The sequence below is a fragment of the Tiliqua scincoides genome, chromosome 6, assembly GCF_035046505.1.
Source record: "Tiliqua scincoides isolate rTilSci1 chromosome 6, rTilSci1.hap2, whole genome shotgun sequence".
NCBI classification, from domain to species: Eukaryota; Metazoa; Chordata; class Lepidosauria; order Squamata; family Scincidae; genus Tiliqua; species Tiliqua scincoides.
In genome coordinates, this window is record NC_089826.1 from 87746145 (window position 1) to 87758285 (window position 12141).

The following is a 12141-nucleotide window of genomic DNA, read 5'->3' on the forward strand; positions in this document are numbered from 1 at the left end:
ATGCATAGGATTGGACAGTAAGATGGGTGAGACAATTAAATAAACCAGAGCTACAAATCATTGTTGGAATAAAAGGGCAACTTTAACACAGGTTTTTTTAAAGTAGCATACCAGAACATCGGTACATCCTTAACCCCACTCTTAGGTATTTCCTCACTAAAATCAGCTCTTGTCAATTAAAGACTAGCTTAATCTGCTGGGATTGTGTTGGTGAAATCAGGCAGCCCTAAGGAAGCAGGAGGACATTCATGCCCTGCTTAGTGCTGTCCTGACTATCCTGGCACCTGCACGACATGTTTTGAAGAGTGCTGTTCCAAGTGGTTTGCGTGCTGGAGAAGCGGAGAAGGAACGCTGAGTGTTTGGTAGTTGATTCCTCCAGGGATCTGCGCAGCGCGCAGCTATGATTCTGCGCGACTCCCACCAGCTGCACCGAGACGGGGGCAGAGCAAGCAGGCCGGGTGGCGACCCTTTTTATTGACTGCGCCGTGCTTGTCTTCTGTCCTTGGGCGACTGAAAAAAGGCCCCCCTGAAGCCAGCCCCGTCGGTCTCCCTGCAGGCTTTCCAGCAGGACCAGGAAAGGCACTCTGTGCATGCTCGAGCGCCTCTCCCTGCGGGCTGCCTGCGAGAGGGGGGGCGCGCCCGCAGGCTGCGGCGTGGCCTTTTTGGGGCTTGCGGAGGACGCGGAGGCGGCGCTGCCTGGGCCCTTCGCGGCCGGCCAGTGGGAGGAGAGAGGAAGGGGCGGGCGGAGCGCAAGCCGAGCCGTGGCTGCAGCTGGGACGGGGAAGGCGGCGGGCCGGGCCGGGCCGGGGCGATGTCCCACCAGCAGCGGGAGGAGGAGGAGGCGGGCGCTGCGCGGGCAGCGGAGGAGGAGGAGGAGGCGCAGGTGCTGATCCGGCTGGGCGAGCGCAGCTTCCCTCCGGTGTGCCGGCGGCGGCTGCTGGAGGCGAGCGACTTCTTCCGCGCGCTGGAGCGCTCGGGGATGCGCGAGGCGGGCGCGCGGGTGCAGCAGCTGCGCGGCGGGCTGAGCGCGCGCGGCCTGGAGCTGGTGCTGGACTTCGTGAGCACCTCGCGCCTGGCCCGCCTCGAGCAGGAGCAGGAGCAGGAGCAGGAGCAGGAGGAGGCGCGCCCCCTGCTGGAGGAGCTGGTGCAGGCCGCCTCCTACCTGCAGGTGACCCCGCTGCTGCGCCTGCTGCGCTCCCGCGTGCGCCTGGCCAACTGCCTGGAGCTGCACCGCCTGGCCCAGCTGTACGGCCTGCAGGAGCTGCAGGACGCCTGCCTGGCCTTCATGGCCGCCCGCCTGCACCAGGTGCTGCGCAGGCCCCCGGCCCGGCCCCTGCCCGGCCCCCTGCGGCTCCAGCTGCGGGACGGGCGCATGAAGGGGCCGGCGGCCCTGGTCGCTCTCGGGAACCTGGCCGGGCCCCAGGAAGACCCCCCCTGCTCCATGCTGCGCTACGACGAGCTCACCCGCAGCTGGCTGCCCCTGGCCAACAACCTGCCCCCGGACCTGGTCAACGTCCGCGGCTACGGCTCCGCGGTCCTGGACAACTACCTGTTCATCGTCGGGGGCTACCGCATCACCAGCCAGGAAATCTCCGCTGCGCACTGCTACAACCCCTGCCTGAACGAGTGGAGCCAGGTGGCCTCCATGAACCAGAAAAGGTAACGCCTCGCACTGGCACATCCTGTTGCACGGCTGTGGCAGGTGCGCAAGCAGGAGAAGCGGCGGACAGACCTCCAGCGAGCACATCAGAGATTAATGCTTTCTTTTCAGTTCGGAGTACTTGGATGTGTTCTCAAGGAGGCTGATGGGGAAGAAGGAAGATTTCAGCTTGCTAAGAGGCTTGGTGAGGGCAGCAGGCCAGGTGGAAAGACACCCTTGCAGATTTCTCATGGCCTCTGGGTTTGCAACCTAATATGGCAAAGTATATTTTAGCCACTGGGTACTCTGGTGGGAAGGAAGATGAGAGCTAGAAGGGTACTGCTCCAAATGGCTCCGAAGAGACAGGGAAGAGCAAGTAAATTGGGAGTATCCGCCCCCTGTGACAGTTATGATATTGTCCCTTTAGTCTTAAACTGGCTTGCATTCTTTGACTTACTAGTACCAGACCATAAAAAGCTTGTCCTGATAGCATATTGGGTTGCGCGTGCATGCTTCCAGATAGCTCATTCAAACCTGCCACAGTGGTTTCTTATCCTGAGCAGAAACTGGTAACCATGTCCCACCTGTGATTTGGAGCAGTGGTGTAGCTAGAGGGGGTGCAAAGCACTAAGCTTTGCAGGGTGCCTCACTGCAGCATGGAAGGGGCCCCTCCCTCTTTCCTTTGGAGCCATTCTGGGGTATGGGAGCAAAACTGAGGTTTTGCTTTGACTGCTCATGTGCTCCATCCTGCTTTCATCTCTTTTGCTCCCACTGCCCAGAATGGCTCTGAAGGGGAGGGGCCTCTTGCACGCTGCAGTGAGGCAGCCTGCAAAACTTGGTGTTTTGCATCCCATCTAGCTATGCCACTGATGTGTAAGACACAGCCAACTTCCGTGTGCCTTGGGTGGCTTAATACAATGGAATGCAACCATGTGGAGATTGATGGTGTTTGTGTACTGCAGGAGCATAGAATTTTGCCCACTTCAGTATCAATCTCTCCTTTGAAAACACTGAAAGAGCAGGTGGGACCCCCCAGAAGTAGTTGTGTTAGTCCATTGCTGCAAAAACAACATAGTCCTGTGGCCCCTTTTAAAGACTAACAAATCATTTCAATGTAAGCTTTCAGGGAATGGAGTCCACTTCATGGATTCAGTATCTGTTAGTTATGCAATGCTGTCTGACAAACAGCAAAGTGCTGTTGCCTTTGTCGCCATGGAGCCTGCTCTTGGAAACAGAGTGTTGAACCAGCTGGATCCTGGGTCATAAGCTCTTCAGGCAGGTTCACTTCAGAATGGAGCAGGAACCGTATCTCAGAGGTTCTGAAGAGCCCTGCTGTTCTTCAGTTCAGGCCAAAGGCCATCTAGTCCAGCTTCATGTATCTTACAGTGGCCTACCAGATGCCTCAGGAAGCATGCAGACAACATGGTACCTGCATCTTGATGCCTTTTCCTTGCACCTGGCATTCTGAGGTAGCCTTCTTCTAAAACCAGGAGCTTGCACATGCCCATCATGGCTTGTAACCTGCGACAGACTTTTCCTCCATCAATCTGTCCATCCCCTTTTAAAGGTACCTGGGCTAGGTGCCATCACCGCATCCTGTGGCAAGGACTTCCACAGGTTAATTACACACACAGGGTAAGGAAGTGTTTCCTTTTGTCTGTTCTTCCTCTCGCGTCACTCCCTGGCTCCTGGCAACATGGGTAGAGCTCGGAAAGGTCCCTTTCATGAAATCTTGGAGAGGTGCTGCCAGTCAGTGTAGACTGTTCTGAGCTAAAGAAATCAGTAGTCTGTCTCTGTTTATGTGCACTTCATATATGTTGTATGGGGGGGGGGGGAACACAGGCAGACAATGAGGGGTTGGACAGCCCATATTTGCAGCTTTCTCTGGATCGATGCTATATTGCATGGCACCTGGACCAGAGGCAAAACTGGGGAAGGGACTCTACCGAATGCAGCAGACTGACTTTCTCTTCTGGTACACATCTCAAAATTGCAGACTGCCACTTGTTTAAGAAAAGTTTATATTGCTAGAGTTCCATATACACATATATCAGCAGTTTTCTTCTCGTGGCACACTGATGTCTATGGTTCTCTCTATAATCTTCACCACTTATGAGGTTGCTTCTGCCTTCGGGGAGACTCTTCTGGGCTCTGGGGCTCTGTTTCTAGGGCAACTGTCTATAGTGAATTATCTGTGGAGCTGGGTCAGACAATTCTTTATTACAGACATTTGCCCTAGAAACAGAGCTGCAGAAGATTTCTTTAGTGATTTTCAAGCTCCTGTGGCACACCAGTGGACCTTTCATGGCACACCAACGTGCTGCAGCACACCAGTTGAAAATTGCTGGTATATATTTTTAAAGCATTAATATTTATTTATACATCCATTCTCAGATATTTCTGTTATGAGGCTTATTTCTTGATAGATAAAACGTTCAGGTGTTTAACAACTTTGTATCAACCCTGCTCTCTGTGGAGAGCAAACGGAGGAAGGATTCTTTGGGACTGTGCTCCTAAACACCCCCCCCCCCACCACATTCATTTTTGTTCTCAGAGGTCATTGCTGAACAAGGGATGAGTTTCAATCACAGCTTTCACAGTTTAGGTCTGGGTGGGATGCGGTAGAAAGATGTGTGCAGTGGTGTAACCAGGGGGTACAAAGCACTAAGTTTTGCAGGGAGCCTCACTGCAGCATGCAAGTGCTCCTCCCCTTTGGAGCCATTCCATGCAGGGGGAGCAAAACGGAGGTGTTAGCCTACTGGCTCCAAGGGGGAGGGGCCACTTGCATGCTGCGGTGAGGCTACCTGTAAAACGTAGTGCTTTGCACCCCCTCTAGCTACACCACTGGATGTGTGCCTGTACACCTCTCTCACATGACTGAGTGTGTTGGTTGAATCATTGTCCACACAAAACTCAGCAGGCAGTGTTAGCTAAACACAGAAAAGCCAGGCTCTTAGAACGCCAGGGAAGACAGCCCCCAAAATAAACCATCATGCCGGCCAAAGATCTGTCAAAACAAAACGCATCACTTTTCAAGTGATGATGAACTACCATCAGGGAGGGTCCCAAGTGGGTGTCTAGAGGCAGAGGGTTGAGAGAAGAAGGCACCTGAATTTTCATATTTGATTCATGCGACTTTTCCCTACCCTAAAAGAATTTCAGGTGAGACTTACAGAAAAAAGCATATGATTCCTGAACGTGTGATATTTTCTGATCATTGAAGAATAAAATCCTTGTGAGGATGTTCTATTTGTAGCCATATTTGCTTGATCTATGGGCCTTTACGTACACAACACATTACCAAACCAAGTTTTCCACCAGAGATATATCTGACAAGGAGCCACAACCCATCCTGCATGTTTTGGGACAAATGCATGTTTTACATATACAGTAGTCATATGTCTGTTTTGTTGTGTTGAGGACGAACTGCCCCAGGCAGGACACTAACTGGGAGAAGAGTTTGGTTATCCTTCTGGGCTGCTCCCTCAAATGAAAAAGGGATATATGTGGGCAAGCAGGATTATTGCATTTATACTAGCCCCTTTTCTCCATGAAGCAGTTCACCAATCCTGTGCATGTCTATTCAGAAGTAAGTCCTATTAGAGTCAATGGGGCTTACTCCCAGGAAAGTGTGGATAGGATTGGGCTGATAATCAGCAATAGAGCAGGTGAAATATTGTATATATTGATCTCCCTTAATGAAATGGTGGTGGACCTGTTGGCTCGGAATCTGCACTGCGATTCTGGATAGACGCTCTCTGCAAGTACCTGGAGCCTCTTTAGTGCAACTCGGGCAAACAACTTTCCTACAACGCTAAGGAGAGAGATGCCACGGTAGTTGTTGCAGTCACCCCTGTCGCCTTTGTTCTTGTACAGCATGATGATGTTTGCATCCCTCTTGTCTTGAGGTACTCCACCTTCTCTCCAGCAGAGACAGAGGATTTCATGCAGCTCAGTGACGATGATCTCTTTGCAGCACTTTAGGACTTCAGTAGGGATGCTATCTTTTCCAGGTGCCTCACCAAAGGCAAGGGAGTCAAGGGCCATGTGAAGTTCTTCTAGGGTTGGTTCACTGTCAAGTTCCTCCAGCACAGGCAGGCACTCAATGTTGTTCAGCGCTTCTTCGGTGACTACATTTTCTCTGGAAAATAGCTCAGAGTAGTGCTGCACCCAGCGTTCCATCTGCTGTGTCCGATCCTGGATGACCTCGCCTGTAGCAGACTTCAAAGAAACAACGACAGCCACTCTTTATAGCCTTCATAGATCTCACGAAGGCCTTCGACCTGGTCAGCAGGGATGGCCTCTTCAAGATTCTCCCCAAGATTGGATGTCCACCCAGGCTCCTCAGCATCATCAGATCCTTCCACAAGGACATGAAGGGCACTGTTGTCTTTGATGGCTCCACATCAGACCCCTTTGACATCCGAAGTGGCGTGAAGCAGGGCTGTGTTCTTGCACCAACCTTGTTTGGGATTTTCTTCGCTGTTCTGCTGAAGCATGCCTTTGGAACTGCAACAGAAGGCATCTATATCCAGACCAGATCAGACGGAAAGCTTTTCAACCTCTCCAGACTGAGAGCAAAGTCCAAAGTCCAGCTGAAATGTCTGCGTGACTTCCTCTTTGCCGACGATGCAGCTGTCACTACCCACTCTGCCAAAGATCTCCAGCAGCTCACGGATCATTTTAGCAAGGCCTGCCAAGATTTTGGACTGACAATCAGCTTGAAGAAAACACAGGTCATGGTTCAGGATGTAGACTCACCTCCCTGCATTACAATCTCTGTGCATGAACTGGAGGCTGTCCATGACTTTGTGTACCTTGGCTCAACAATCTCCGACACTCTTTCTCTCGATACCGAGCTAAACAAGCACATCGGTAAAGCAGCTACCACGTTTTCCAGACTCACAAAGAGAGTCTGGTCCAACAAGAAGCTGACGGAACATACCAAGATCCAGGTCTACAGAGATTGCGTCCTGAGTACGCTTCCGTACTGCAGCGAGTCATGGACTCTTCGCTCACAACAGGAGAGGAAACTGAATGCTTTCCACATGCGCTGCCTCCGACGCATTCTCGGCATCACCTGGCAGGACAAAGTTCCAAACAACACAGTCCTGGAACGTGCTGGAATCCCTAGCATGTATGCAGTGCTGAAACAGAGACGCCTGCGTTGGCTCGGTCATGTCGTGAGAATGGATGATGGCCGGATCCCAAAGGATCTCCTCTATGGAGAACTCGTGCAAGGAAAGCGCCCTACAGGTAGACCACAGCTGTGATACAAGGACATCTGCAAGAGGGATCTGAAGGCCTTAGGAGTGGACCTCAACAAGTGGGAAACCCTGGCCTCTGAGCAGCCCGCTTGGAGGCAGGCTGTGCAGCATGGCCTTTCCCAGTTTGAAGAGACACTTGGCCAACAGTCTGAGGCAAAGAGGCAAAGAAGGAAGGCCCATAGCCAGGGAGACAGACCAGGGACAGACTGCACTTGCTCCTGGTGTGGAAGGGATTGTCACTCCCGAATTGACCTTTTCAGCCACATTAGACGCTGTTCCAGAACCACCATCGCGATACCAGAGTCTTTCGAGACTGAAGGTTGCCAACATGTACATGTAATGAAATGGTAGCTCTTTTCTTCTCTAGTTAATGTATTTACAAGCACTCTTTATTTACTTACTTATTTTAAAAGAGTTTGACCCCACTTTTCCTCTGCATTTTCTCTGTGGAGTATTTGTTCCATCTATTTACATGCATCTAGTGTTTTTTAACATAATGTTTTAAGAAAGGTGTGACTATATTTGAAGTAATGATGGCTCTCTGAATACATGTGGTTACCTGGCTAACCCAGGTGCTTTCAAGGGGAAAATTATTAGTGGAGAGCGGAAATGCTCAGGGTGACCTATTAGTAAATGTCACCAGTGTTGGGTTTTAGAACTGTGTCCCCCCCCTTCTTAAATATGCAAACCTGAGAAGATGACAAAAATCTATCTGGAACGAATAACTTTGTAAAAATTCTCACACGCGATGAAATATTTCCATAACGATCTTGATTTCAGTAGGACAAATCAGGGAAAAACTCAAAATTGCACCTGTTGAAATAGTCTGAGGATAAAGGAGTTAGCTAAAGATCCTGCATAAACTTCAAATTGAAATGTACTTATTTGAATCATACCTAGTGAAGTCATTCATTGCTTAAACAAAGATAATCCACTTTTATAACATTGCCTGATTGTATACACCTCCGTTTTGTTCCCACTGCCTGGAATGGCTTGGGGGGGGCACTTGAACGCCATGATGAGGCTCTCTGTAAAACTTAATGCTTTGCACCCCCTCTAGCTACACCACTTTTGTGGGGTTCTTACTTGCTGCAGATGATCAGTGAGGTGGGTGGGTATCTTCAATGTTGATTATAAAGGCATGAGTTAAATATCTTATATACCATAAAAACATCTCCTGGTGACTGTGTGTTTAGAAAACCCTGTGAGTAAGATTGGTCCACATGTTGTTTTTAGTCACTTCAATGATGGGAAGAGCTTACTAATATTAGTAATGTAAAAAGCCTTTCAGGATGACAGGGTGGTGTAGTAGTTTGGGAGTTAGACCTAGAAGATCCAGGTTCAAATCCCTGCTCAGCCACAAGGCTTCCTGGGTGACCTTGGGCCAGCCACTCTCTCTCTCTCAGCCTGACCTACCTCACAGGGTTGACATGAGGAGAAAAAGGAGGGAAGGAACTCTGAGCTTCTTGGAGAAAGGGTGGTATAAAAAATGTAGAAAATCAAAAGTATGAAGCATGCGGGTCTTGGATCCCGTGGTTTCTGCGGTCTCTGACATTCTGAAATGCCTCCTTTTGAGACTGCAAGGCTGAAGCCCTTAAGATTCCTGGTTTGCTCACTGTTTGGGTGCATTCTAATGAATGCAGGCAGATAAAAGAAACACCCACTGGCTTGAAAATTCTACATCTGCTGTTTGGAAGTAATTTCTTTTAATGTCACTTGGGCTTGCTCTCAAGTAATTATTGACCCAAACTTTGCATGAGGTATGTGTATATACAGGTCGTTCCTCATTATCCACTGGGATTCTGTTGCAGAACCCCCAGTGCAGTGTTTCTCAAACTGTGGGTCTGGTCCCACTAGGTGGGTCGCGAGCCAATTTCAGGTGGGTTCCCATTCATTTCAGTATTTTATTTTTAATATATTTGACTTAATGCTGCCATTTTGGAAAATGTTACAGATCTGTACTTTGAACAGGCTATTATGTATGTGCTTTTAACAATGATAGTAAATGGGACTTACTCCTGGGTAAGTGTGGGTAGGATTGTTAAAAATTTTCCTGCCTGATGATGTCACTTCTGGTCATGATAGACCCACCCATCACTTCTGGTGGGTCATGATAGATTCTCATTCTAAAAAGTGGGTCCAGGTGCTAAAAGTATGAGAACCACTGTGCTAGTGGTTTAAAAAAATCCCTGGATAAAAAACAGTGGAAAAACAGATTTAAAGACCCATTTCCAGGTTTCTTGCCCCACCATTGCTCCTAATGGAATAAGGTTGTGCCTCAATATCTGCAGGGGTTTGATTCTGAGACTCTCTGCTGAAACTGTGATTTTAAAGAGATGCATTTTCCCCCTTCTCCAGGGATCAGCACATTCCTTCTCATTTGCAGTGGCCATTCGTGTTGAGTCAAATCTGTGTATAAAAAATCAGTGTATAGCAAGGTTGAATCTGTATAAATATTTCTATTGAAGAGCAAAATTCAAGATGTACCGATCATATGTCTGTTGGCTAAAAGCACTGTCTTTAACTGAAAGAAAATAGATGGAGATAAATTTTTATTTGCTCTTGAATCTGCCTCTAAAATCTTTATTTTGTAGGTCTAATTTTAAGCTTTTGGCTGTCGTTGGAAAGCTCTATGCCATTGGTGGACAGTCCCTCTCCAACGTGGAATGTTACAACCCGGAGCACGATTGGTGGAACTTTGTGGCATCGTTGCCAAGCCCCCTTGTGGAATTCTCAGCCTGTGAATGCCAGGGCAAGATTTATGTCATGGGAGGCTACACTACAAGAGGTAAGTCTAGTTCTTGAGAAGAACCTTGTATTGCACATTCTTTGACATGTTCTAAATTAAAGTAAAAATATAGAACACTTTTTGTAGTTCCTTATTTATATCTCCTAATAAGTATATTGAGCTCTTGGCATCCTTGGGGGATCTGTTCCAGGACCCCTCCACAGATACTGAATCCTGCGGATAATGAAATCCATTCATGGGTACCACAATTACTTACCTAGGGGCTCTGCTCGCCCCTCCAGAGGTTGCATATAGACTTCCAGTGTCCTCAGAAGCCTCCTGGACACTAGTGGAAGGCACTTTTTTTTCTTCTGATACTGACTTGGGGCTTGTAGGCTGATGGGTATGTAGAAAAAATTCTTGCAGACGTATCTGCAATATACCAAACAAAAACGGAGGACCTGAATGTAGATCATGGCTCAGAGATTTGCAAAATTTAAAAATTTCCTTTTTTAAAAAAATAAATAACTTTCTAAAAGGGTAATATCCCAGAAAACCCATTAACGGTAAATCCTATTTTTGTCTTGCACCGGCGCAGCAGCAGTTGCTACTTTTAAGGGTTGTACTGGCAGTTTCTGCTATGGACCGGTGCCTAGAGATCTAGGCTAGGTGGGGAGCAAATTCCACGAGGTTCTAGTTGCCCTCTTGTCTGTAGTTCATATAAAAACTTTTTGCTTACTTTAATAATAATAATAATAATAATAATAAACTTTATTTATACCCCGCCCTTCTCCCCAAAGGGTCCCAGGGCGGTTCTTTACTTTACAATGATGATTGGCTGTGTAATGATAGACAAAGATGAAAAATGACTGCTTTAAAACAACAATATCCAGTAATAGTCTCTTGTGCAGAGGACAAGAGGGACAAGTTTTTTTTCTCCACATTTTTGAGAAGGAAAAGTATATTACCTTGAAAATCACACTTTAACCATGAACTGTCCTGGAAATTGATATTCTGGTCGCCACTCTACAAGGAAGTTGAATTTAATTTTTTTGCATTGACTGCTTCTCTGTTTCAGAGCGGAACTTGAATATCTTGCAATACTGTCCTACTTCTGACACCTGGACGAACTTGGAAGTGTGTGACATCCACATTCGCAAGCAACAGATGCTGTCTGTGGAGGACACGATCTACATAGTTGGAGGCTGCGTCCATGAACTTGGACCAGATAAAAAATCCAACCAGAATGAGGACATGTTGACGGTACGCTCTTACAATGTTGCCACCAAGGAGTGGCTCTACCTCAAAGGGAACACTTCAAAATCTGGCCTTAATTTAACTTGCACTCTTCACAATGACGGGATCTACATATTGAACAGAGACGTCACACTGTCGACAAGCTTGGAGCACCGGGTTTTTCTGAAGTACAATATCTTCTTGGATAGCTGGGAGTCACTGAGGCATTTCCCAACCTTTGGACAAAACATGTTGGTCTGTTCTTTATATTTGCCAAATCTGATCTGAGTGTGAACAGAGCAGTTTTATTTTCCATAAACTTCATCGGTTGCCGAGCAAGAGATTCCTTTGTCCAGTCACCATGCTTTCAGATGTGTCGCAGATTGTTTTTATGCCTGGTGTCTTTTTATTATTAAATTTAATGCCAGGGAGGGGAAACATAAACAAGGAAAAGAAGTTCATGATTAGAGTTATGACTCTTGTCTCTCCCAGCACCTAACCCAATCCAGCCAACAGTGTATGCACCGCAACCTGCAGTGGAGGGACAGTCATGGAGGCCTCCTTGAGGTCAGGGAATGTTTGTTCCCTTAGAGCTGCATCAGCGCTGGAAAGTTGGATAGGGTTGGGCCCTAGGAGAGACATTCTGCTGGACATTGCAGATTAAGTTGCACCGGGTGGTGAAGAGGGCATAAGGAGGGTGGCAGGGAGGGGTGTTTCTGGGCAGATTGGGGGTGGGTCGGGTCTAGCACAGGGGCCAGATTGGCAGAGGCCTTCTCCACCATATCATAACCCCCTTCCCGGCGTTACACCAGGCTTCCCAGATTTGCACCAGCTATATCTCCGGTGTGGATCCAAGAAGCCCCATAGGGCAGGCTCGGGTGTTACTCAGTGTAAGGGGTAAAATATCCCCTAATCCTGAGAGACATCCAGCTGCCTCTTAATCTGAGCTGAAGCGGGCTGTGAATAGCGTTGCCCTCAAGGCCGAGCATGCCTCTGTCAGCCAGGCCTGCAATCCCTGCATTGCTGTCTTATTCTGAACTAATTAAGCATGAAAGTATTGTGTTGGTTGTGTAATTAACTGGTTACCTTGTTCAAGTTTTGATCTAGTTAGTATTTCATCTTGCATTTCAGCTCAATTTCTCTTGGAACAAACCTGCCCAAACTTCCCAATTAGCGTTGTGTTGAAAGATTGAACTAAAGATTGATTCTTGTATCATGCAAGACGTGTAGAACCAGAGTTGGAAGAGGCTGGAATGCTCTCTGACATCATT

The 12141-nt window shown here is 48.1% G+C and overlaps 1 protein-coding gene across 1 annotated transcript; it reads left to right on the forward strand.

Moving 5' to 3' along the window:
• Nucleotides 1-792: 792 nt before the first annotated feature.
• Nucleotides 793-11550, forward strand: KLHL42 (kelch like family member 42). The gene is made up of 3 exons (XM_066632177.1): nucleotides 793-1659; nucleotides 9501-9694; nucleotides 10713-11550. Exons 1-3 carry the CDS (start codon nucleotides 812-814, stop codon nucleotides 11156-11158), a joined length of 1488 nt encoding a protein of 495 aa, XP_066488274.1. The 5' UTR covers nucleotides 793-811; the 3' UTR covers nucleotides 11159-11550.
• The last annotated feature ends 591 nt before the right edge of the window (nucleotides 11551-12141 follow it).

Bases quoted from the DNA above. Each gene is read 5' to 3' on its own strand.
- KLHL42 (XM_066632177.1), top strand. From the start codon at position 812: ATGTCCCACCAGCAGCGGGAGGAGGAGGAGGCGGGCGCTGCGCGGGCA. The intron at 1,660-9,500 runs GTAACGCCTCGC...TTTATTTTGTAG, and splicing joins GCCTCCATGAACCAGAAAAG to GTCTAATTTTAAGCTTTTGG. The intron at 9,695-10,712 runs GTAAGTCTAGTT...TCTCTGTTTCAG, and splicing joins GGGAGGCTACACTACAAGAG to AGCGGAACTTGAATATCTTG.